Source organism: Sebastes umbrosus, chromosome 15, assembly GCF_015220745.1.
Source record: "Sebastes umbrosus isolate fSebUmb1 chromosome 15, fSebUmb1.pri, whole genome shotgun sequence".
NCBI classification, from domain to species: domain Eukaryota; kingdom Metazoa; phylum Chordata; class Actinopteri; order Perciformes; family Sebastidae; genus Sebastes; species Sebastes umbrosus.
Window position 1 is genome coordinate 3033157 of NC_051283.1, and position 27798 is coordinate 3060954.

General features: G+C 38.6%; 1 protein-coding gene and 1 long non-coding RNA gene across 4 annotated transcripts; one reads left to right on the forward strand and one right to left on the reverse strand.

Moving 5' to 3' along the window:
• The first annotated feature begins 26 nt into the window (after positions 1-26).
• On the forward strand, positions 27-27798 carry LOC119503046 (T-cell differentiation antigen CD6-like). Of its 3 annotated transcripts, XM_037794540.1 has the most exons (14): positions 27-165; positions 3374-3469; positions 5449-5730; positions 7096-7413; positions 8925-9236; positions 10191-10262; positions 10491-10628; positions 11454-11570; positions 11782-11904; positions 12128-12199; positions 12479-12643; positions 13160-13270; positions 13356-13459; positions 27300-27798. In XM_037794540.1, the coding sequence occupies exons 1-13, from the start codon at positions 114-116 to the stop codon at positions 13445-13447; spliced, it is 1950 nt and encodes a 649-aa protein (XP_037650468.1). In that variant the 5' UTR covers positions 27-113; the 3' UTR covers positions 13448-13459; positions 27300-27798. The 3 variants fall into 3 exon arrangements, with proteins under 3 accessions (XP_037650468.1, XP_037650467.1, XP_037650469.1); XM_037794539.1 differs by lacking the exon at positions 27300-27798 and having other exon boundaries at positions 13356-14871; XM_037794541.1 differs by lacking the exons at positions 11782-11904; positions 27300-27798 and having other exon boundaries at positions 13356-14871.
• Positions 13319-15087, reverse strand: LOC119503049. The gene is made up of 2 exons (XR_005210242.1): positions 15025-15087; positions 13319-13500 (listed from the first exon to the last, which is right to left on the reverse strand). It is a non-coding gene; the product is annotated as an uncharacterized LOC119503049 (long non-coding RNA).

Here is a 27798-nt window from a genome sequence, read left to right on the forward strand (position 1 = left end):
ATCAAATATACAGAGGGAACAAGAGAGGAAGCCACACAGTGCCAACAGGCTCAGTAGCTGTTGTTCTACATTACAGAGACAATAGAAGCTGTTTCCCCCTTTCTGTCTACAACATGAAGCTGGTGAAATGCATTTTAATTGTCCAACTGAGCTGTCTTTGTCAAGGTAATGTATACAGTTTTATTTTGTTATTTATTTATTGTTTAATTTTATTTATAAATTTGATATGTAAAAAATATTCACAAACTGTCAGTTAACACTAGCAGCACATAAAGTACATTATTACAATTTACTGTAAATGAAAATCATAAACAACTGAATAACTGGATGTTAAATTATTGTTGTCAATGACGGGAAATCGTAGAAGCTGGTATTGTCTTCTTTTTTTAGCTTTTTTTGCTGCTGTTCATCACAGGAAAAAGGAAGTAACACTATAGATTTAACATGCACAAACTACAGTGGCAAAGATTGCGAAGTTGGCTATACCGTATTCAGTGTATTTCAGAATAAATATAGTAGTTTGTTTTCGTATTTTTGGTCCAATTATATTTGCTCTTATTTATTTTTTGTAGGTTTGAAATTTAGAAAATGCCTTGAAGAAAATGTAGAGATGGTGTGGAGGTTAAAAGTAATCAACAAGGTGAAAACATAGAGAATTGGAGTTCTGGACAGGAAGTGGATCATGTACATTTGTGTTAATTTTGAATATTTTTACATTGATGTATGAATTTGAATCAACACTAATCTTTTAGCACATTCTTTAGGAGCATTGTATTTCACTACACATTCAGTTTTTTGCAAATGCTAAAATTATTTCTGAAACTAGGGCCCTCTTTGTCCTGAGCCACAGCCGCCTGTGGCTCAGAGGGGAGAGCAGGTCGTCCACCAATCGGAAGGTGGTTTGATCCCCGGTTGCTCCGGGTCACATGTCGATGTGTCCTTGAGCAAGACACTTAACCCCAAATTGCTCCCGAAGGCATAGCCATCGGTGTGTGAATGAGTATTTAGATCAGATCCTGATGGGAAAAGTTGGAACCTTAGCAACCTCTGCCATCAGTGTATGAATGTGTGTGTGAATGGGTGAATGCTGACATGTAGTGTAAAGCGCTTTGAGTGGTCGGAAGACTAGAAAAGCGCAATATAAATGCAAGTCCATTTACCATTTGCAAAACTCTACTGTAATACAGGTTTTTTTTTTACGATTGCTTACAGGTTTTTTTTTTCAATTGCAAACATACTAAAATGACTCATAAACCATAATCATTGAAACTGACATGCAGAGAGCAAAACCTCAGCCCAAGTCTCCAAAACTCTAAACATGTTTTCTGCTTTGCACCCAATTTGCAACTCAACATTTTGCAACACACTGCACTCTATTCTCTACATAAGACGCATGAATCTGACATAAAGTCACTTGTTTGTTAGTGGAAATGTATGGATGTACTGAGGCAGTACAACATACTCTGTGTGTTGTGTAAAGCCAATATATTCATGTACTTTACTCTAACAATATCTCTGAAAAATTCCAACCCAGACTATATCATTAGAAAAGTAGAAAAAAGTGTTTAAGATTGAGCACAGCAGTGTTTAACTGGTTCCAACAGAATCAGATCCTATGAACCATGTGTGTGCCACATGGTGACAAAATTGTGTTTTTATAAATTATTGTATAGTTTTGAATGAAGTGTTTCATTTTGCAAAACATCTGAGGTGTTCTGCTAGTTGTGGGTGTGGGTGTTTGGAATGTGTGCAGTGTTTTGACAAAATGAGCCCCGTTTTAAATATCGTGCTTTAAGCAATCGTAAAAAACTGTAATCCGCAGTTGAAAATAGTCCTCAACAAATGCACTATTTCCTCCTGTTTGAGTCAAGTTTGCTAAAAACTACAGTGCCCAGCTCTTTTGGGAAATAACTGAGCTTTTGAAACTATATATTTGTGACACATTTTTAAAGATTTACTTCAGTAGAACTCAGACGGGAGGGAAGTGAGTATTGAGAAACTGACCAAAATAAGAGAATGAAAACATATACACAAAATACAAAATATCTTACATCTCTTGAAAAAGCAAACACTTCATTCAAAACTATATCTACTTTATATCAAGTATAAAACACTATCATCTAGTCTTTGGCATTTTCATTTGTAGCATGCTGTAATTATGGACTATGAACCCAAATGCAATGGGGAAACAAACAAATGTGTTTATTCTCATTTGAATTATTAAACACATTATCCATTTATAAATATACATTATTATTATTATAAATAAAAATAAATATTCTCCATTTATCCATATTCTTGGCCTCCATTGTTGTGCACACAAAAGAGCAAATCTGAATCCTATTTATAGTGTTTGAACTCTGATTTCTAAGTGATCTGATTGGTTACAGGTGTTTTCACAGGTGCATTCTGGGTACAAGTGATTGATAATTGCCTTTAGGTTTTTAATGTTCAGCAAACAACACACAGGTTAGTTTTGAATGATGTGTCTAATGTAGATAACTGTGAGTAGTTATTTGCACAAGTGTGTTTTAGAATTTCAAACTTAGTGTAAAGCAGACAATGTGCTGATGTTTTAGCCGACCTGGTCAATAGAAAGGCGACATGAGTTAGTGGTATCCTTAATTATGCATACAAGTACCAGTTTTCTTGTCTTGGCAAATGCAAAAAACTGTATTACTTATGTGTGTGTGTGTGTGTGTGTGTGTGTGTGTGTGTGTGTGTGTGTGGGGGCGTGTATTACTCATTTTGTGGGGACATCAATCTGTTTTCATAGTCACATTGTGGGGACTCCCCTTCCTTGGGGACAAAATGCACATCCTCATAATGTAAATCATTACATTTTAGGGTGAAGACTTGGTTTAAGGTTAGGGTAAGGTTAGGATTAGGTTATGGTTAGGTTTAGGTTAAGGTTAAGGTGGATTAGGCATGTAGCAGTTGTGGTTAGGGTTAGTGTAAGTCTCCAGGAAATGAATGAAAGTCAATATAATGTCCTCTAAAGTGATGGATACACAACAGGTTCGCCTTTGAATACTTTGAATCCTTTTAATCCTTTGGTATGGGTGCTTATGATTCAGTCATATGGAGTGGAAAACATAAAGTTAGTTTTGATGATAGAAAAAGAAAATAAATGTGGTATAGTGAATAATATGGAAGAATACACATGGCAGTTCATTTATTGTTGGTCTTTGACCTCTTATCATGTTTTACCCACCCTGCACTCCATCCGCTTGCTGAGACATAAAAGTCAGACACTTGGTCAAGTTGTTATCCTTCGAAAGTCCTGTGGCAGACACGTGTGGTGTATGCAGGCTTGAAGCTCACACTGACACTGACAGTGAAAGTAATGAGTCTTTTCCTATCTCCATTTCAGCTTTACAAAACACATCCACTCAAACGGACCCAACTGATGTCCAAGTGACAGCAGAGGGAAATAATACAAGAGGGATAATACAAGAGGAATTCAACAGTAAGTTACATTTTCTGCAGTATAAATATATTATTCAGGAAGATAATCTTTTTCTTTCTCTTTCTCTAACACACAAACACAGTAACTGTATACCAGAATTTTGTTTTATACTACTTTTGAAACAGAAGAACACTTTATGCGCAGTGCGTTTGAATATTCTTGCTCTTATTGTCACAGGATGTGGGGCGACCTGCTTGTGAAACACATCTGCAGGTGCAAATCAAACTGTGAGATAGCAAAGCATTCTCCCACGCAGACTCATGGTTTGCTCTGCAAGCGACCTTTTTGTTTCTGTGCAGCTTTGTGCTAAACTGCACCCTCAGCAACACAGTTTTGTAACCAGAGACATCTCAGTCCAATGCATGTACATTCAGAGTCATTGAAATCGTATTTGCCAAAGTAATAATGGCAATGATATAAATAGTAATAAGCTACATTTCTACTGGAATTTACACAGTAGAACAGAGCAGAAAAAAATTAAAGAATACAGTAAATATGAAGGTAAGCTTTACCATGAAAAGGAAGAAATAGGGTTGATATAAATATAAACAAACCAGGGATGTTGCTGTTATATGTTAACCTATGACACCCTAAAATATTAGAAAAGGTTGTAAATGTATTGCAATTGAAAATCACATTTTGTAAATTTCACACACAAATTGTTGCTATATTAAAGGTCCCATATTATAAAAAGTGACATTTTCATGGCTTTTATATTATAAAGCAGGTTTAAGTTCTATATAAATACTGTGAAAGTATCGAAACGCTTAATCCTCAGAGAAATACACACAGCCCGTATTCAGAAACTGACCTTTTGAAACAAGCCGTCAGGATTTCTGTCCATTTGTGATGTCACAAATCTACAATATTTAGACCATTTCAAAGTTTTAAACGTAAACATTCTAAATGTGTCCCAGTTTATTTCCTGTTGCAGTGTATGTGAATGACATCAGCTGACAGGATGTAAACATGGACCCAAGCAACACAATTCCATTGCAATTCCACTGAAATGTACTAAAACGGAGCGTTTCAGACAGAGGGTGAATACAGGTATATTCAAGCAGATAGCATGAGGAAAATAAAGTTTTTTTTAAACATTAAAGTATGTAAATGTGTTCTAGTAGAAACCCAAAATACAAATATGAACCTGAAAATGAGCATGATATGTCTCCTTTAATACTATAGGGCTGTCAGTCGATTACAATATTTAACCGTGATTAATCGTATGATTGTCCATAGTTAATCGCGATTAATGGCAAATTAATTGCACATTTTTTTTATCTTTATCAAAATGTACCTTAAAGGGAGATGTGTCAAGTATTTCAGTTTTAGCTGCGGGAAAAGACAAAGTCGGTTTTAAAAGTAGTCGGAGGCAAATTTATATCTTTGGCAGAATTGTTATACATGGAACATTGCACATGGCAGATACTTCATTGATGACATGGTCTACTTTCACTCACACTGCTCTGACCCCCGTGCTCAAACAGACAAATTTGACTCTTCAAACGAGGAACTACTCAGTCAGTACATGTGGTTAAATGTGTTTGATGCGGTGTGTTTTGTAGCCTGTAAAGACATGATGCTCACACTGTCAATACCAGTGAAAGTAACTGCACGATCAATCTCACAAACTCCATCCTGGTGCTGTAAATACTCACCATAGCACCAAATGTGTATTAATCCACAGTTGAAAATAGTCCCCAACAAATGCTCTTTATCCTCCTGTTTGAGTCAAGTTTTCTAAAAACTACAGAGCCCAGCTGTTTTGGGAAATGACTGAGCTTTTTCAAAAAGTGAAACTATACTGTATATTTGTGAGACATTTTTAAAAATGTACTTCAGTAGAATTCACACGGGAGGGAAGTCAGAAAGTATTGAGAAACTGACCAAAATAAGAGAACAAGAATTGATACTTTTGAGTTTTACAGGAATTATCACCACATAAATCATTCTGAGTTTCTGCTTCTGTGTGTCCTTAGGTGACCCTTACGTTCACAAACTTGCTGGTAAATGCAGCTTCACGCTCAGGATGCGTGGAAACAGGAGCAGTGATGTGGTGGCATTACCAGCAGACTCTATAGATACGTTGGCTGAACAGATGTGTCAGGATCTCGACTGTGGAAGCGTCTATCATGTGGATAAAAGCAGCTCACCTCCCAGTGCCACCTGCTACCACGACTGTTTGTACCGAGACGGTCGTTTGCAGAACTGTTCACAGAGTGTGGGAGGCAACTGCACTGTGATCGCTGAAGCTGTTTGTGGTAAATTATTTAAAAAAATATTTTTTATTTATTATTATATCCGATATACTGATTATAGGATTGGGATTAAAATAAATTATCCTTTTATTTTCCATTTAAAAAACTGTATTGTTACATTTACTTGTGAATTCATAGGCATATCTTTTAAAAAGTGTTCTAGTCCACTGTATTTCTATTAATGTATATTTTATTTATATGTTTGGCTTTTTTGGCAAACATAACCACCTGTTATATATTACTTTACTTCACATTTATACTTCTACTCCACTACATTTTTGGAAGCCAATATTCTACTTTTTACTCCATTAGATGTATTTAACATAAACATAAAATACAGTTTCAGAATATAAATCAACTATACCATATATATATATATATATATATATGTATATTTGTATATATACTGTACATATATATATACACATACATACTACTTCTACTACTATACTATGTATATATATAGTTTTAGTACTTCTCATTATTACATATTACATTCCTGTCTACACCTCTGTGTACATATATTACTTCTCATCATGCATATACATACTACATCCTGTTTACATTCAGTTTTCCCATAGGAAATACAAAATTACAAATTTACATTACTATTTTATATTTACTTATGTTTATATTTAAGCCCTATATTTAAACTGCACTATTTTATGCCTTAGATTATAATTTTTCTTTTACATTTACTTGTGCGATTTCTCCTTTTATATATACATATTTTATTTTATCATTGTTGAAGGAACCAGAGACCAAATATTTTCATTGCCAATGGCTGCTTTGCTGGAATTGACAAATGACAAATAAAGAACCTTGGACCTTGTATTATGTATTAAACTAACCTGCAGTAACATTAAGAAATATAAAAATTAGCCCCACCTTTACCAGCTGCAACATTAGTGGTGCTTACACATGAAGTAATGCATCACTAATTATAATCAATATGTAACTTAATACTGTATATAATATATTATTATTATTATTTTTACACTGTCATTGCCTATTTCTACTTTTACTAATGCTTATGCTTATGTCTCTATACACCACAACAAATAACAATAAATAGTCTACATAAATATATACATACATAAATAGTCCATATCAGCCTTTCTAGGTTATCTGCCCAGTCAGATATGCTATTCTAATGCAAGTGATGAACAATAATTTTGATTTTTTTTATTGATTCCTGTATTAATTATGAATGACTATGCACTGATAAAAGAGATTTACTAACTTGCAAAGACTGAAATGAAGTCTCCATTGTACAAGTAGTGTAAATCTGATCGAATAGAGTGCCGTTAAACTATTTCCCAGACTATCTCTGCCCCTCATCATAACCAGTGATCATGTCCTCCTCAGGCCACCAGGCTGTGCGGCTGGCAGCCAGCTCAGACCGCTGTGCTGGACGGGTGGAGCTGTGGAGAGATGGGAGGTGGGGCACCGTGTGTGACGACCGGTGGGACCTGCGGGACGCCGACGTGGTGTGCGCCCAGCTCGGCTGCGGTTACGCCCTCAGGGTGACGGGACAGGGTGGCTCCTACCCCCCGGGCAAAGCAGGACCCGTCCACCTGGACGAGCTGAACTGTACCAGCAGAGAGGAGAACCTGTGGGCCTGTCCGGCCGCTCAGGACGAGCCTGACTGCGGACACAAAGAGGACGCTGGAGTCGTGTGCTCAGGTCCAGTTTAGAAAACCTATTCATACAAAGGCCTACTGCAAAAAACAACAACATAAAAATAACTGTTCGGTAGCATGAATAGAAATTTAAAACATTAAATGAGAAAGTTAAAGGGACTGTTTGTAAGTATCAGAAATGCTTGTTAACAGCATCACCTGTGGCCGTTAAGTCAACGAAAGTCAGCGTCCTGTTGCTCGGGCTCACTCTTGCTCTACATGGACATGAACGAGCATCGCTCAAAACAGTGAGGCGACACACGTCAGCTAAAAGCACAATATCACTCTATATTTCAGCTGCTTGGCAGTAATGTTAGCTGACCAGACGAAGGTCTCTCCATGAATCAATGCTGATCCTAGTGTTGGCTTTTCCTGCTTCAGCCTCCCGACCGCGGCCGGAGGGAACAGGGGAGACGTCGGAGTTTTGGTCGGAGACGATAACGTTTCTCTCTACGGAGCTCCGTCACTTCACAAGACACGGGAAACCTCTGTTGGTCTGGAGGAGCTGCAGCAGTTATTTCTGCACAAACGTCCACTGTACATTCACTAGATATTCTCAGAGCTACGAAGTCTTCTGCAGTGTGTAGTGTGCGCCCATGCACGTGAGAGTGGAGCGAGCTGAGTGAAGGCAAGCAGACAGGCAGAGGAGCTGAGTACAGCAGAGACTCCGGCCCTGGAGACCAAAGCTACGGTCTCCCCCGCGTCCTTCGACCGCGGCCAACACTGTTTAACAGACGGGCTTCACTAGATACAACCAAGAGGTTTTGGTGCTTCCGTGTAGTTTGTGTTGGAGTCTGAGTCTGAACAGCGTAGTCACACGCGAGCGCTCATGGAACACCGACCAGGATGAGGTGCTTCGAGCTAAATGCAAACATCTTAGTGTAGCTAGTTAGCATGCTAACATTTGCTAATAATTAGCACTGATTGAACAGAAACTGGCCTACAGGTGAGGCTGATGGGAATTAGTTTTGCAGGTATTTTGTTATAAACTAAAGTATTTTTTTAAATTGTATTATATAATTACAATTAGATATAAAATGGTGTGTATTAATAATAATGTATAATCTTCTGGCAATCCTTCCAATAGTTGTTGAGACATTTCACTCAAAACCACAAATGTGAACCTCATGGTGGCGCTAGAGGAAACGTTAAGGGATCACCAAAGTCAGGGGGATTCATCCTCTGGGGAACATGAATGTCTGTACAAAGTTTTATGGCAAACTATCTAATTCTATCTAATTCTTCTAATCTGACAAAGTGGTGGACAGACAGACCAACATTGCCATGTAGTCAAATTGACTGTACATTTTTCCATTAAACACCCACCTTATGTAGGTTATAACTTTAAATGTAAACTACCCTCAGGTTCATAAAATCCCCAAAGAAAAAATAACAAGTACATGACTTCAGTGTCTTCAATGGTGATATCATAAAGGGAATTATTCACACAACATTAATCTACTTCAGAGAATACTGTATTTATCTTCCTCTAATTCTCCTCCTCTTCCTCTGCAGAGATGAAAGCAGTCAGACTGACTGGAGGTCTGGACCGTTGCTCTGGTAAAGTGGAGGTCCACCGTAATGGCAGCTGGGGTGCGGTGTGTGATAACTGCTGGAATAAAGACATGGCCTCCATGGTGTGCTCCATGCTGCAGTGTGGTGAACCGCTGAAATTCTCTCAGTTTCTTCCTCCTCTCGCCCTCAACAACGGGACACAGTGGTTTTACCAATGCAGTTCAAATATGCAGAATCTGTGGCAGTGCATGGAGTTCGTCAACAAACCACATCTGTGCATGTCCGCTAAAGCATCCGGCGTCATCTGTAATGGTGAGTGACACAGTGTCTGTGTTTGTTAATGAAGTAACAACAACATAGGTATAGGTCTAGAGTTGGCTTCGTATTAGGCAACAAGACCTGATGTCTTGGCTTTGACACAGTAAAATAGGGGGAACAGCACATGAAAATGGTTTGGCAGAAATATTCATCTTTTTATACTTATACAAAATGAACAAAACATGAATCAAAAGCAGCAACATGTTTTTTATTATTTTAATACAGATAATTTTCATTTGTTTCCAGCTATTTTTGAGTATAAAAATATATTCTCATTTCATTATTTGACTTTTTTGTCAATAAATCAATAAATAGCTGGTGACTTACAGATGTCTTTTAAATTATGTTTTGATCATAGCTATATAACGAGATGGATAAACCCCTCTGTAAATCTTCAAGATTTTAGCTATTTGTAAGACCGGACCAGAATTCTGCACTCAATTTTTATCAACTGAAAATTTAAACTAACATACAAATGTTTGCACTTTCAGGTGATATTTTTTCACTTTCCATTAAGTAATAACGAAGGCCATAGTTATGGTGTAAAAAAAATTGCATTTGTGTCCTAAATAATTATTTAAATTTAAATTTTGCTAAGACGAAAGCTCTTTTTGAAAAACACGTATTCTCCTGCGATACTTCCGTTTAAAGTTTTAGAGATTTGAGTCATGATTACATAATTGTCAGAGAACAGTTTCCTTCATGTTTAGACAGCTTTCTTTAAAAAAATCTTTAAATTACAATATTTTATTCCCAACCCCAATCTCCCTGCATTTTTTGGCTTGCTGTTCAGTATTTACACAATCATGTAATTCTAATAGAAATCTGAAATTCACGTCAAGCTCATTCTGCTTATGTAAATAAAACGGTGAATCCTTTCTTTTCTTTATTTGTCAGCTCACATCCAGATTGGGTTGAACTTAAAAATATGATACTTTTGTCCTGCAGGTTCCCTGGGGTTTCCTTCAGCCACCACCACCACCACACCTAATGTAACTGTAATGACCGACTGGACGACCGGTAAATATATTAGCTTTTTATCTTACTTAAAACAGACATACTGTATATCACATTATGTTTATAAATGATACTTTCAATATTCTAAGTAGGACAACAAAATATGGCTCAGTATGTTTTAAAAGTCACATGAACAAACACTGAGAATTATAACCAACCATGTGATTCTTTAATAAACTACCAGAAAGTATGAGAATGATGTGTATTTTTTCTTTCTGTCCATCCCAAAAGGTGTAACCTCAGACGGTTGTGCTAAAGGATTCTCATTAGGTTCTACACTGCTTCTCAGCATCATTGCTCTGGCTCTTCTCCTCCTCGTGGTTCTCATTACAAACTCGATGCTCTGCTGCCATTACAGGAGAAGACACGGTTGGTTCTCCTCACCTCAAGTCTGTGCTACAGTCTCACTGCTCTCATGATTTCAGTACCTCTGCACCTGATTTACGATCAGTTCTAGAAACTAAGGTTTGCTTTTGACACCAGGAGCTGTGAACAGAATCAGTGAAATCATCATATTCTGTTTTTGATTATTATGAGGCTTCAGTTACAGATACCTTGTGCTCTTCATCAGATTAAAGTAAATGAAAAACAGCATGTGTTCTTCGATATACTTCTGATCATGTTCATTCTACAAACATTTTTGCCTTAATATCCTTCATCAGAGTGGTAGAGGAGCTTTTTCTTTAAAAAAAAATAATCAATTCAGAATGTCTTTATATTTAAAAAAAACCCAACTTAAATATTTGCATATATTTGTATATTAATGCAACTTTTTATGAACAATATTAACATATTCAAAGAGTCTGGATTTTTGAATGAAGCATTAGATGTGTTTTAAGAATACAAGGTTCAAGGTAATTGAACTTTTCTCAGGAAAATAAAACACATCAGACAAATTATTATTCAAATGTCTTAAAACATGTCTGAGAGGATCTGTAATCTCAACAACAGACTACATATCAACAAAGTCTCCATCTCACGTGTCCTGAAAATATTCCAACAGTATTCCAGTTTTTCAAAACACAGCATACTGTATCTAATTTAATCCCAACTCTTCAGTCTATTGATACCTCCAACTCTCATTTTTAAGATAAAAAATCCTTCTGTCAGACAGTAGACATTCCAGACAGTTAATCACACAGCGTGAATTAAATAAGATAATAATTCTCTATATCTTGGTAATTGTGTCCGCAGCGTACTTGCTCCAGCAGACTCGCACCAACCCACGACCTCCCTCTGAACATCATCACAACAGCTACCAAGACGCTGTCGACCTCGTCAAGGTCACTTCCAACCCACTGCAGACAGAAGGTCAGGGACTGAACATTTCCAACAATATGATAAATAAAAAGACTGAATGTGTGAGCAGAATTTAATACATTGGATACTAACACAACTTACTCTTTTCTTTCTTTACACCATATATGTATTTATATACATGCACAAGTTGCAGAATTGTGCAGCGTTTACACCGGAAATAGTCGTCTCATGAAGTCATTTTCTTTGTGTTTGTCTCTAAAAGTCCCCTCCAATCCCAGGTATCTTTGGACCCAGCTTAGTAGTGTTGACAGCACGTCAGTAGATACAGACTATGAGCAGTATGAGCCAAACAATGACCCGTCTGTCCCTTTATCAACCTTTCGGAGTGAGCTATGTTCTTTTATTTCCTTTTGTATTCATTCCTGTATGCTTCTCAGTCTTTGCCTCTCAAGATCTTCTCTCCCTGTTCTGCTGCATGTTGCGGTTGAAGCTGCTCTGCCATGCATGTGTGTGTGTGCGGTCTTTGCAGATCAATGCTGTTTGCACCGAATGCTTGCAGGATGGTTTGTGATTAAAACAATGCCTCCTGTGCATCGTGTTGTATCCAGATTCTCAGAGGTACAGAGCAGACGTGAACCCTTTGATGAGGCCCTCAGGTCTCGACAGCCTCTTCGAGGAAGGTGAGTCACTGTTGGATGCCACAGAAACAAAGATGTTACACAGATCTCAAATACACACAATAATATGTAATCGTCTGTGAGGCAGAGGATGGCACAAACATTGAGAGAATTAACCATGACATATTACATTTTCTCGCAACAAACATTAAAACACTTTTTTCTGTTTTAGTTTAAACTATAGACCTACATGATCCCTTTCACAAGAGATAATTAATTTAATTTGTATTTTTTTAATTATTCTTGTGTCTTTAATATTACATTCTAATTTTCATTTTGCAGCCCCTGAACCCGCAGAGGAAGTGATGGGAGTCTTTAATGGCGACCCCGCAGAGGCTCAATATGCCAGAGTGTCAAGGATCACAGTGGACTCATTTGATACCTCCAGCACCTCCTCCGGGGAATGCTACGAAAACACAAACAACGGCTATGTCAAGGTCACTCCCGGTCAGTCGGAGTTATTCACCTGCTTCCCTTCAGCCAGTACCTTGTTGTAACGTTGCCGTAAAAATTAACTAAGGGACTGTACACAAATGAATTGTACGGAAATGAAGCTGAGCTAACTGGCTGTTGGTTTCAGTCTTCTCTTGTAACTCTTGGCAAGAAAGGGAATTAACTAAACTAATTTATTCCTTTAAGATTTGAAATTAGGCTCCACCATGATAAACTCCTTCCTATTTCAGTTAATAGTGGGTGAGGGTGTTGCAGCTCTTTTCTTTCTAAAGAAAATGATAACACTGGGCAGCGTTAAGCTTTTTAAATATAAGATTCAGCAATATTTTTTGGTATGGTCCCTAAACTAAATCTGTGGGTATTTACAGCTTAGAGTCAAGAAAAACACACTCGTGACTTAGAGGAAGGAGGATGTGAAAGACAAAAGCCAACCTGAAACTGTCTCAAAAAGGTTTTCACACGATAGATACAGTAGTGTAGTGTTGTCACTTGTGCTCTCACAAATTACAGAGCCAGGAGCAGGCCAGTCATCTGTTGCCAATGATGCTTTTGACCCTTCGAGGTTCACCTACAGCAAAGATCAACTTTACCCCGGACAAGAAACCAACCTGCAGAATTCAGGTAAATTTCATTAATGTGACACTTGTGGAAAAAATGTGATCATTATCATCACATTTGCTGATCTTTATTATTGTCCGATCATTAGGTGATGAAGATGACGGCCCCCTCTACTCTCCTGTGAGCCCCGACCAAAACTCTTCATCTGACGATGACTACGATGACATCGACACAGCATAGTAACCAGAGGAGGTAACTCACAGACCAGGGATTGTGGAACGGAAGCTGCAAAACTGCAGTGAAAGGAAACATGTACTGTACTGTGAGACCAACAACCTGTTTAGACTGAGTAAACCCAATGAACCCATTTAGTGATTTACAGGCTAAAAAAAGTCTACACATTTAAAACTGGACTAAATTTGGTTAAAAAGTGTAGGTTTAGGTTACTTATAACCATTGTTTCAACAGCATTACAATGGCTACACTTCCTTGTGTGCAATAGACAACACTGGAATGCTGTTGATAGAGTTATATGTGGCCTGGGGATCTAAAAATTAAACCAAATTCAGACAAATTTTGACCCAGATTTCATCACTGACTTTTGACCTGCAACTTACTAAATTACTCTTTCCTGTGAACAACAATAATTTAGTGTTTTGCAATTGCTAAAACACAATTTCTTAAACTTTGTCGAAACTCTACAGACAAAATCCAAAACATATACATGAAATACAAAATATCTTACATCTCTTGCAAAGGCTAATTCTTCTTTCAAAACGACATAAACTCTTCTAAAAATGGTATTCTTGCATCACAACTTTACACACAAACATAAAAGAAATAGTACTTTCCAGATGCCAACTGCACAGTGATGTGCTAAGTATAAAACACTATTTGGCATTTTCATTTGTAGCGTGCTATAAATATAGACTATGCACACAAATGCAATGTGTTTATTCTCAATACTCATATACTCATAACACACAATGACTTTAACTGAAGATGACATGAACATAGTTACTGTATTATACTGTAAACAAAATACAATATATTGCAATCACAGTCCTCTACGGTACGTTCACACCAAGCGCGAAGTGAACTTTTCGTGCAGCGCCATTACATACAAAGTCAACACAAAGAGGCGAATAGACACGAATTCCCGCCGGGTGACGCAAATGGCGTGACGCTAAATTTAGCGTCATTCATTCCCTGAAATATTTCAACTCGAGCGAGAAATTTGCGTGACGCTGTGTCTTGAAAGTCTCTCAGAGTTGAGATTCTCCTCCGGTCGTCACTGACGTCCTGACGTTGTTCAATCAGAAATGGAGGAAAAAAATATTGTAGCTGTTTGTGGGCATCCAGAGCTACGATAGTACCTCATATCTGTACAGAGACCGGACAAAACTCTGTGTATATATGTATGTGTATAAACCACAGACTGTCTATGGTAGAAACAACCACAAAGTAGTTTGCTTGTCGTCTTGCGGACAGACTTGACAAAGCATGAATTCAGTTATTACTTGTATACTTTGATTCGTTTACAATAACGTTGCTGCTGTATTTATGCTTAGATGACGTTATGTTGAGTGTTGATGGAGCAGCTACAATGTTAGCATAGCCTAGCACGGATCAATCCAAACTCCATTCAGAAAACAAGCATTTTAAAAGTTGTTTGCTTGTCGTCTTGTGGACAGACCTGACAAAGCATGAATTCAGAATTTTTACAAACCGTCATTATTATGTAGTTATTCCGGCATCCTTTTGATCCATTTATTGTAATTAAATTACAGCACAATCTGTTTGCTTTGGGTTCATACCGCAGTAGTGATGTGTGGCTTGCTAGATACAGACAGTGCAATGGCACTGTATGTGAATACAGCTTGCCGCCGGGGGCTGTTATGTTATGTTTTCTGACATATCTGGGCTACAACATGCACAAAGCAGCAACAGTGGTAGTCTCTTCCATGGTTTAGGGCGGAAATGACGGAAAGAAAAGTTGTTATCTATGGAGACAAGCCCCTTCTCCTCTCTGACGTGTCTAGCGCGAACGAACACAAATGATACCGACGTTCCAACTTGCACGAGTAAAGCGAGGCAAAAATCTGCTTCGCTCTTGGTGTGAATGCATGTTGTGCACACCAAAGAGAAAACCTATTTATAGTGTTCAGTTCCGGATTTCTTAGTGATCTATTTGGTTACAGGTGTTTTCACAGGTGCAATCTGAGTGCAAATAATTGATAAATGAGTGTGGTATTTCAATAACATTGTTTAGCAAACAACACACACAGGCTTTTAATTTTGAATGACGTGTCTAATGTAGATAATTGTGTATTTTTTTTGCAAAAAGTGTGTTGTAGAATTTCAAACTTGGAGTAAAGCAGACAATGTGTTTATGGTTTAGCAGACCTGAGGCCTGTACTACCAAGCCAGTTCAACATCCCCAGGGTATCTTCTCGTTATCTGGCTTAACTAACCCTAACAACCGAGATCCCACTGAGCGGTCCTACGACGCTGGTTATCAACTCGGTAAATCAACCCAGAGTTTCTCAGTCTGGCTATGAGCACGTTCACATGAACGGGGAGGTGTTGGCAGTATCCGACCAATCACAGACATGGACAAGTCTACTGACCAATCACAGACATGGACAAGTCTACAGACTTGCAGACAGACAGGCAGATCGGCTCATTTTACAAAGGAAGAGTAAATTATATTAGACAAATACGAAGAAGTTAAACACTTAAACCAGATTCAAAATTAACACAGTTGAAGCTGCCAAATGCAGGAAGAACAGCTGGTGAAAGACAAAACTCACGATGTGTGAATGCGTGAATTAACAGACTTATTAATTTAACGGAAAACTGAAAAGTCAGATACAGTCGTTTGGATATAAATAGCTTTAAGAAAAATCAAGGATGGATGGGTTACACATCATTATGCCCATTATTAAATAAGAGGCATCTATGATTATTTTAACCTTCTTTCAGCTGCGTCCCCGTCTTTTGCGGTGTGAAACGCACTTGAGAGCAAGTAAAAAATAAATATAAAAACATAATTCAAAGCGGTAAACACCCACAGCATAAATCCAGCTGTCTTTCCTGCATCTGTCAGTTTAAACTGTGTTGTTTATAGCCTGGATTATGACTTAAACTTCTTCATATATGTGTAATATTACCATACGATCTGCGCACTGAGCTCTGATTGGTCAGTAGGAGGTGCTTTTATACAAGCTGATCACTTATCTGGAACATAACCTGCTCCGGAGCAGGTTAGCCGTTCAGCATAAGTCACCATGGTGATCTACCCCGGTAAGAAGTGAACCACCCTCGTAGGACGGAAAACCCTGAAGGGTTAACCATGAAGTTACCTCGCTAATGCCAAATCCTGCTTCGTAGTACAGGCCTCTGGTCAATAGATAGGCAACATGAGTTAGTGGTTTCAGTAATTGTGCCACACAAGTACCAGTTTTTGTGTCTTGGCAATTGACAATTGAAAAGTTCAATGTACAACTGTTGAGACTCAAAATGTGATTGACTCACTGCAGGTAATCCATCATAATGAGTTGATTTTTCCAGTTGTGAGCACACACTGTTTTGAAAACTCATTAAATGCTGCATTTAATGACGCTCAGACATCTGACAGTCAGATGCCATTGAGAGTTGGCTATGATACTCATTTTTGGCCAAAAATCCAACCCTGGAGACAAATGAGAAGCAAATTTGGATGTTGTGAAAAGGATAATAATGAGTGATTTTAGCTCATGTTTTGCATTGAAAAGCTAGAGCTGACTCTGAAATGTCCAAGCATGCTGGACGTGCACTTTTTAAAACAGTCCCTGCTTTCAGCTCCATTGCCATGCAAATATAATTTTACAAAGAAATACGACAAAATGTTCACTGTGATGGATTAGCTACCTAAAGCAAGTTTCAAGTCTCATTACATGAAAACATTATTGAATTATTGACGCATTGAATGAAAATGACTGCCTGGAAGGTAGGAAATCAAACTGAGAAGTTGTTTAGGTGATCTGTGAATGTAGAAGCAACTGTAAAATATGTAAATTTTTTTTAAAGATTTTTTTAAATATTTAACTAATGCGTTTGCAGAGCAGAATAATAACTAGTATGTATTCAAACTAGGACTGTCAATCGATTAAAATATTTAATCGCGTGATTGTCCGTGGTTAATCATGATTAACTGCAAATTAATCGCACATTTTTTATCTGTTCAAAATGTACCTTAAAGCTGAAGTAGGCGAGATTGGTGCAAATATGATTAAAAAAAGTTATTTTTATAAAATGGTCGCTATATCGTGACAGTAGTACATGAAACAGGTAACCTGAAAAAATCATGTCCCTCTGTGTCCTCTGGTGTCCTCCGGTGCTCCTAACTGCATTTTCAAGATTTCACAGACCGGAGGAAAACAAGCAGTAAGAGCTGATCTGAGGTCTGCTGTCCAGCTGCTGTCTCCGACCAAACGGTCAAACTAGGCAGCGCTGATCAAATATGAATCAATATTGTGTTACGTTAATGCCTATTTCTCTCATCAAATGTTCTCAGAATCATCTTGTAGTGCACGGTTTAGTTGTGAATGAGAAAGTTTGTGACCCGGCAGACATGTTGAGATCAGGTTGAGTTGGCTTGAAGGAATCCCAAGTATCAGTCACATGACAAGCACAGCCAATAGGATTGCTCTCTCTCTGAAATGACCTGTGATTGGTCAAAGTCCTCTGGGTACCCGTAGAACCCATTTTCATTCACATATCTTGAGGTCAGAGGTCAAGGGACCCCTTTGAAAATGTCCATACCAGTTTTTCTTCATCAAAATTTAGCGTAAATTCAGAGCCTTATATAGCCTCCTTCGCCACAAGCTAACATGGTCGCATGGCATCGGTTGGTACCGATGGATTCATCAGGTTTTCTAGTTTCATATGATGCCAGTATCTTTGCTCTAGCTTTTAAGGCCCGCTACAACCTCCGAAAGATCGATTGCGTTAATGCGTTAAAGAAATTAGTGGTGTTAAAACAAATTTGTGTTAACAAATTTTTATTGTGTTACTTTTGACAGCCCTGATTCAAACAATGTGCTAATGTTTGCTTTGTATCTTCCAGTGGATATAAGTACATTCAAACTATTGAGTTCCAACATAATCTGTAAAATTGTGATGTGCACTATGTGGCCAAAAGTATGTGGATAACCAAACATAACACCCATATGAGATTGTTGAACATCATTCTAAAACCATGGGCATTAATTCATGAGGTCAGACACTGATGTCGGGCTGTAATACAAGAGAAAGGCAAGGCAATTTTAGCACATTTCATTGCACGTAAACTCAATGTGCTTGCATGTGCAAACAACCACTCACCTACCCGCTTAAAGACAGAAAGGAACCCACATAACGTCATACAGACAGGAACAGACACACATGCAGGAATTAAGCATTAGCCAGTGAAAATATGCCATATAGCATTCCAGTTTATCCTAATGAATGGGGCTGAGGTCAGTGCTCTGTGTAGGCCAGTCAAGATGTTGATCTCACTTTGTGCACAGGGGGCATTGTCAGAATCAGAATCAGGTTTATTTGACCAAGTATATACATACATGTAATTTGACTCCGGTTTTATGCAGCTCTCTCAATGTAGTTACACAGAATAGAAATAACAGCTAGGAACAACAATGAGCAACAGTAAAATAAGACAACAATAATAAATGTTAAAATAAATGTCTATGAACAGGTCAAATGTTCTGGAAGTTGTAAACAATACAAATAGTGCAAAGAAATAAACACTGGATGGATATACATGGACTGGATGATTACAGTATGTACATGTGAAGATGTCTACATACTGTATGTACAGTGAAGGACTTGTATTTACAGTGACAGATACATATTGCAATATGTACCTAAACGGACAGAAAAATGTTTATTAAAGACTGTAAATTCTAATCTATAATGGCAGCAGCGGATATTTTAGTGTTAGAGAGTTATTGACAGTGTCTGACTGATTAATTGTTCATCAGAGTGACGGCCTGAGGGAAGAAACTGTTCATGTTGAAACAGGAAAAAGTCTACTTCAAACGCTTACAACGTTGGAAGCACACTATTGTCTAAATAATTTGAAGTTATTTCCATTAATTGGAACTAAGGTGCTCAGCCCAAACCACAATAAATGACCCCAGACCAAATGTACACACAAGTATGTATCCTTATACTTTTGGCCACATGGTGTATTCAAATAATGTGTTCATGTTTGCAGCACATCATCCTGTAGGTGTTTGTAAAAGTGTAATCAAACTATTGAGTTCTACCACAAGGTGGCACTATAAGCTTGTACGTAACTAAAGGTTTAAGTGTCTGACTGGAGTGAAGCCCTTACAGATAAACTACAAAAAACAACAAACTTGTAACACCATAAATTATTTGCCAAATAAATGTTTTTCCCAGCTGTAACACTTTATTACAAATATATATATGTGCTGAGCGAGGAAGAAGTCAAAATAATGCACTGTGGAAAAGTTTGAGAGGGGGAACTGTGGATCCTGATCGGGGGCCAACATAAACCATCCGTGCGGTTTGAAACCAGACCTGGCGCGGCTCTTCTTGGTCCGTTACATCTGCAGCAGCTGCAGAGCATCAACGCTTCCCCCCCCCGATCTAAAGTGATGCCTTGAATCAAAGTGATGTCTTGTTTTGTAGAAGTAAATATGACAAACTGCTTCAAAAGCACCTGTAAAACTTTTAATAGGGGGGTCGCAGTGGTGAACGCGCAGATAAACATGGATTAGCTCAGTTAACGTGAGAAAATGGGAGTGATGATGCATTAGACTGATAACCAGCAGGATTGGGTGTTTTTTGACTGGAAGGTATTTGGAAAGGAGGATGAGTGTGTGGAGGGGTCTGTGGAGGGGGAGGATGGGGGTTGGGGGGGTGAAGCTGAGGAGAAAAGGAGGAGGTGGACGGAAGAGATAAAACGTGTCTGAGAGAATCATATATTACACTCAAATTTAGTCCAGAGCTCCGCATCGAGATAAACAGTCGAATTAACGACCAGATCTCCTTATGAAACTCTATCTCTTTCACATGCCGGAGAATCCAGCACGCACATGCACACACACACACACACACACACACCACTTAGCAGAGATTCCATCTAAAAGTATGCAGTATGATATATTACAGATCCTCCTCCAACAGTTTGCTCTTGTTTTATTCCGCTCTGAAAGATCGATAAATCAGAATCTTAAGATCTGCGGATTTACAGTCCTGATTAACATCAAGGGAAAGAAATGTAGTACACTAGTATTTCAAGTAGCTTGTACTATTTGAGGGATTAGGAGATCAACCCTCTGTTTTTACTTTGTTCATTAAATCAGTTACACACAAAGGATTATGCCTCCATAAGTCCATAAGTTGCTTAGAGTGTCCCGACAACAGATCCTGCCCGACTTTAAACTTTTGAACTCGATTTGGTGCAGGAGGCCCGGAGACGACAGTACCTGCCTGCAAACAGTATGGAGCACATACTAGAACCCTTGAATAACAGCTGCTGCAGCTTGTGTTTAGAACTCTTTTGTCATCCTGCAATAAAAGGTTATATAAGGAATATTACAACAACTAGAGCTGGCCAAGTAGTTTTTTGGCTTTTTAGCATGGGAAATGTGTTGATGCTATGTTACACTCAAAGCTGTTAAAGCTTCTATCAGTATTTTTTTTATATGATTAAATATTCTTAAAGGTCCCATATCGTGCTCATTTTCAGGTTCATACTTGTATTTTGTGTTTCTACTAGAACATGTTTACATGATGTAATGTTAAAAAAAACTCTTTATTTTCCTCATACTGTCTGCCTGAATATGCCTGTATTCATCCTCTGTCTGAACCGCTCCGTTTTAGTGCATTTCAACGGAATTGCAACGGAATTACGTTGCTAGGCAACAGCTTGGGTCCATGTTTACTTCCTGTGAGCTGATGTCATTAACATACACTGCAACAGGAAATTAACTGGGACACATTTAGAATGTTTATGTTTAAAACCATGTAATGGTCTAAATTTTGTATATTTGTGACATCACAAATGGACAGAAATCCTAACGGCTTGTTTCAAACGCACAATTTCTGAATACGGCCTGTGTGTATTTCTCCGTATATTGAGCGTTTGGATAGTTTAACAGTATTTATATAGCACTTAAACCTGCTTTATAATATAAAAGACTTGAAAATCTCACTTTTTACAATATGGGACCTTTAAGTCAATGTTCACTAACTAGCTTTTTTTTAACAAATGTTTTGACTGTATCCCATGACTTTCAATGAATGTTCAGTTGTAAATTCATGACCTCATTATGGACTTCTGGTCACGATATAACAGGTGGTTGTGTATATGGCTGAAAGGTCCAGAAATAGCAAGTAAGTGAGCCTTGAATTAGGAATATTTTATTTCTAGGGCTGTCAAAGTTAACACGAGCCCTAGTTAATACAATATGCATTTCCAGGATCAACAATGGCCCTCCATGCTCAAATATTATTATACAGTGACCCCAAATGACTATCATGTAAAAAGGGAACAGAGAACTCTGCTGCTCATCTTTTTAGCTTCTTTTAGCTCATTGTTTTGGTTTCACGATTGGTTCAATCTCACTGCTCTCATCAACCTTGTTTCAAGCCATAGCAAGCAGCCCAGCACCAACAGCGAAAAAAAGTTAGTGACCAGCTGGTGAATATAGTGTAGCATTTAGTAGCTAAAGAGACAGATATTTCCCTCAGGAGTTGGTGGAGACCAAAACAGAGCTAAAAGTATATGAGAGCTAAAAGTGAATATTGTACTTATATTAATCAGGTGGACACAATTCAAAATAAACAATAATGTTGCTCTGTATTGGCTGGTTGTGTAAATAAGCAACTGATTGCTAACAAGTTCACTATATCAACTTAAAAGGCTATAATATGTCAGTGCTGTGGGTCTTTCTTTGTGAGTTTTTCTGCCCCCTAGTGGCCAAAAAAAATCCTGATTCCTGCAGCTTTTGAAAAGTTTCTTTGAATATCAAGTGGTACTTTTGGGCTTTTTATTGTTATCTGGATCAAAGCCCACATTTCCTATCTTCTTATCATGAGTTTGCTATTCATTTTGAGAATGAGATTGCGCTTTCACCTCCACATTCATAAACCTTGAATAACATTTTACTGAAATACTCTTTTCAGTCTTTCATATGTAACTGCAAAAAAACAGTCTTTAACATGTCGAATTAGTGTCTTCACTGTGACCTTGCAGGTTTTGCTCTTGACTTGGCCTTTGTGTTGGCGCTGCTCTTTGATTGCCAGGGACATGTTGCAGGATGGACTGCAGCCAGTGAAAGGCAGTGAGGTCATCAGTTTAGGTAGAGCCCCAGATGGTTACAGACCACTTAAGCTTATTAATCAAAGCTTTTTTTCCGCCTTCGGCCTAGAAATGGCAAAGATGTACACTAAAGCCATTAAATTCACTAATATTCCTTTCTCCTGATTAGTCACTCTCACAGTGAATCAACCTGTAGTTTGGCTGTAAACGACATTACAGCCTGCTGGGCTGAAGCTTGGGTGCGCTTGCGAGGCCCGGTAATAGTGTTGATTACTCCTCACTCATTAGGTTGCTTTCACTGCCGCCGCTAAGCCCTCATCAGGAGGTTTTTGGCTGAGCGGCCGGGCAGGGGCCCTGATCCAATTCACCTTTAAAGTTCAGTGGACCTGTCTGGGTTGCCACGGGTCAGTGCATCACTCTCCATGCTGTGCACTACCAAAGAGGCCCTCATTACCTCATTTCCTGTTACTACTGTACCAGACAAGCATTTGAATCTCATGGTTTGGTTGTGTAAAGTTTGCAATGTTTGTCTCAGATGGCATTTTAAAACTCTGGAATAAAACCTTGTTGAATTTATGTCTTTGGAGAAGAACGAACATGACAACAAACATGAGGTCATAATTGGCAGTACTACGGTGGCCCTGAGGTGCAAAACACATTAAAGGTAGAGCCAGTAATCAGCAAGAGTACGCTAGATTTAAAAAAAATATCAACCGAAAAACCCATACCAGTGTTGTCATCTCTTTTCCAATTAAAGTAGCTAGCAGAACTCAACAGTCGCTAAATCTAGTGAGAAAGTCTGCAAAACTGACAGCCTGTCCCTTCAGGCCTTCCTCCAAAGCCACTCCCCCAAAATTATCATTATGAATGCGAACATGGCTATTGTTAATATTCACAGCTGTCAAGCTAGCAGCTAGTGAAAGACACTGGGGATGGGCAATGAGTGCATGGGCAGAGTGCACATAGGTAGCCCGTCCAATCATTTCATTTATTACAATCCTGCGACAGCCACAGATACCAGATTTTGAACCAACGTTTTTGAAGAAGATAACCAACCCTAGCTTTAATAGAAAAATAGAAAACACAACAATTCACAGAACATGACATCACAACACAACAATGAATTGTGCAACATTTTTATAATAAATCACAAAACATAATATTATATGTGTCATAATATGACACAATATGGCCAAGTTTTACCCTAAAATGTATTGTTAGTTGTACAAACCTATGTGCATATTTAAAGGAATAGTGTGTAAGTATGTAGCAGAAATAGATTATAATATTAATAATTATGTTTTCTTTAGTGTATTTTCACCTGAAAATAAGAATTGTTGTTTTTTTTCTTTACCTTAGAATGAGCCGTTTATATCTAAACATGCAATGGGTCCTCTTCATGGAGCCGGCTGCCATGTTTCTACGGAAGCCCAGAATGTACGAACCAAACACTGACTCTAGAAAGGGCCATTCGCGTTTTTGCGTTTTTGCGTTTTCGCAACGGCCACCATAGTTTTCCTACACGCTTGGCACAAAAGAGAAGTTTCAGTTGGTTGCAATCTGCAACCTCACCGCTAGATGCCGCCAGATCCCACACACTGCAGCTAGAGTAGATTTAAACAGTTTGCAAAGATTACATATTTTAATGTGGGTAAATAATCCAACAGTATTATCTATACAAAAAACACTGACAGAGTCAAAACAACTCTTTGTTTTGGGTTGTTTTCTAACCATGGGTAACCATTATTGTGTTGGTGCCAAATTGACCCAATGAATTTTAGTGTCTAAAACAACTTTGTTGTGTTTTCTATTTCGCTAATGTGTTTCATCCAATGTTGTTGTGTTTTGCACCTCAGGGCCACCGTACATTTCTCATAAGACACATTTATTAGTCTGTATAAAGAAATGAATCCCAACTTGAAAGCTGGCCTGGCAGTGCAGCGTTTAGCTCATTAACCTTTTTTTTCTTCTTAGCACCTCGCTGCAGTTAACAGTCTGTGGCCTCTTCCCCACCAAGTCACATTCATGTAGCTGCCAATCAGGTCAATGCTGCAATTAAGCTGCTTTAAACTTGTTCAGTGGTGCCTGGAGGCCGTAAAAATACTTCCGTTTGAGTGTCAATGGGAGCCTGTGGTGGTTAACGCTGCATTCATGGGAGAATACATTGTGTCTAGTTAATGTAAGTAGTCTGGTCAGCGGGTCAAAAGGGCACCGTGACTGGAGGATACGAGGATGTGCAGTAGTTTCCAGTTGTTTGAGACGTGATTCACAGTAGGCCCACTATGTTCTTTTGTTTATTCTTCGCTTGTCCAACATTTAGAATTTCTCAAGGCAAGTTAAGAATTTATGGACACATTTCCCTTGTTTGTCTCCAACCAGATGGACTGAGGTTTATGAGTGTGCGGTGCATGTCGGACAGCGGCATCTCGCTCTGAGTGCCAGTCAGTCAAGACAGGCGTCATCAATCTTATTCTCCAGTGAAAGGCAGATTGGCTGCCATAAACCAGGCCTGATTGCAGTGTGCTGTTCCCTGCGGAAGAATTTTCAGGCCAAAGGAGGCATGGAAACAAAACCCTGCATATACAAATAATGTGTGTGGGACACTGAGAGCTGTGCCTCATTGTAGGATGATACTGTACGAATGTTTGCACCAGGGATTTGTCATCTATTTATTATTATTGTCAATCAAATGATGATTGTGTAAATATTTCTGGAGCAACAACAGGTTTCAGATTGGATGGTTAAAACTTGAGAGCAACGAAAGAAACAGACACATTATATACAAATGAAGTGCTCTCTGAACCAGGGCTGTAGCCACGATTTAGGCATGGCCAGACTAACCTGTTCGAGGGCCCTGGGGCAAGTGGGGCCCCTGTTGAATCTGGCTACATGATTTTTATGTGTAAATTAGTTTGTGGTCATTTTAAGTATGGTAATTAAACGCAGCCTTTGATTAAAATAAAGGCCTTATAACTAGATTTTGATGCAAGGCCATGACTAGTGCTAGTGGGGAGGTTTAGTACATGTATATAGAGTGGCTGATTTAGGTGAATGAGGAGCAGATGTGCTTGCAGGTGATGATCAGGTGAGTGAGGAATGGTGGGATTAATCTGGAATTGTCTATTGTGAATACTTGATCTCTTTCTTTAAAGGGACTGTTTGTAACTTCTTATACGTATAAATCATTGCGGGTCGGTGTTCCATGAGCGCTCGCGTGTGACTACGCTGTTCAGACTCAGACTCCAACACAAACTACACGGAAGCACCAAAACCGCAAAATTCTTTCTAGTGAAGCCCATCTTGCAAAACAGTGTTGGCCGCGGTTGGAGGATGCGGGGGAGACCGTAGCTTTGGTCTCCAGGGCCAGAGTCTCTGCTGAACTCTGCTCCAATGCTCCTCTGTCTGCTTGCCTTCACTCAACTCGCTCCACCTCATGTGCATGCGCGCACACTACACACTGCAGAAGACTTCGTAGCTCTGAGAATATCTAGTGAATGTACAGTGGACGTTTGTGCAGAAATAAATGCTGCAGCTCCTCCAGACCAATAGAGGTTTCCCGTGTCTTGTGAAGTGACGGGGTTCCGCAGCGAGAAACGTTATCATCTCGGATCAAAACTCGGAGATCCCCTGTTCCCTCCGGCCTCGGTCGGGAGGCTGAGGCAGGAAAAGCCAACACTAGGATCAGCATTGATTCATGGAGAGACCTTCGTCTGGTCAGCTAACATTACTGCCAAGCAGCTGAAATATAGAGTGATGTTGTGGTTTTAGCTGACGTGTGTCGCCTCACTGTTTTGAATGATGCTCGTTCATGTCTGTGTAGAGCGAGCACAAGCGCGAGCAACAGGACGCTGACTTGCGTTGACTTAACGGCCACAGGTGTCGCTGTTAACAAGCATTTCTGATTCTTACAAACAGTCCCTTTAATGAAGAACAATCTGTTAAAAGTTGCCTTGGTTGCATTTTAGCCATGCTAGCAGCAATGACGTTCGACCAGGCTTAAAGATTTTGAACAGATTGCCATGAAATTCTGTACAACTATTCACTGTCCCCAGAAGATATTATTCATAATCATTTTGAATTTTCTGAATTTACATGTAGTGCCACCAGTAGGTCAAAATTTTAATTTGTCCACTACTTTGATTTATGATTAAATACCTGCAAAACTAATGACACTCCCATCAGCCTCAGCTGTACTTTGTGTTATCGGAAGTGCAGTTTAGCAAGTGTTAGCATGCTAACACACTAAAATAAGATGTACCTGCTAAATATCAGAATGTTAGCATGTGTGTTACATGTATTACCATATACTTCTATTAAAAGATGAAAAGGCAAATTTCTACTCATCAACTTCCATTTAAGGAGATTTTCATGAATGAAAATGATCCTTCCAAGCTAACTACGGCTCATTTACAGTTTATTGTGAATCAATGAGCACTGTCTCCTATCCTATGATTATAATATTAATATATTAATAATATTGAATTTGCTCCATCTACATCAAAACCAAACAAAACCATTATGAACACATCACTCTGTTAGTGTGAGTTATAAACACTGTGACATCACATCATACCAGGTGAGGGGCTCGCTCTGGGTATGAGTCATCTCCGTTGTCATGGTTACACAGCCTAGTCATTTGTTTGTGCGCCCCAGGCGAGGTCATTAATTACTGAGTCAATCTGGGACAGCCTTAACAAATCATTTACTGTAAATGTGAACGGCAGACATTTGTGCCAACAGAGTTGTCTTCCACAGGACTTCAGGCTGTTTGTGCCATGGACGAACCATTTCACCTCAGCTGCAACGAAGGAGAGAATCGGAGGAAGAGGAGGAGGACAAAGAGCAGGAGGAGGAGGAGTGTGGAAGCAAAGGAGGGCAGGAAAGATTTAAAGTCTTAGAAGTGACTTCTAAGTGAATTTCTAAACCTGAAATTGAAAATGTGCAGTTTGTGAAACTGTAAAAAATTTCAATTTTAAATTTTTTAAATTTTTAATTACTTGGTAAAGAGTTTGAAAGAGTGTAATTTAAACCTACATACCTAAATCTGCATTTAGATACATGTTTGGGAAAGTAAAATATTTCAACTCTACAAAATGAAGTGTCATTTTAATTCCACTATTCAGTATTTGGTTGTAGTTACATTTCACAATTAGGTATTCAGTTGCAGAAAGACAATATGATTATAAATTTGATTGAAATGTTCATACTTTATTTCCTTTTTGGTTTTTCTATTATTATTATTATTATTATTATT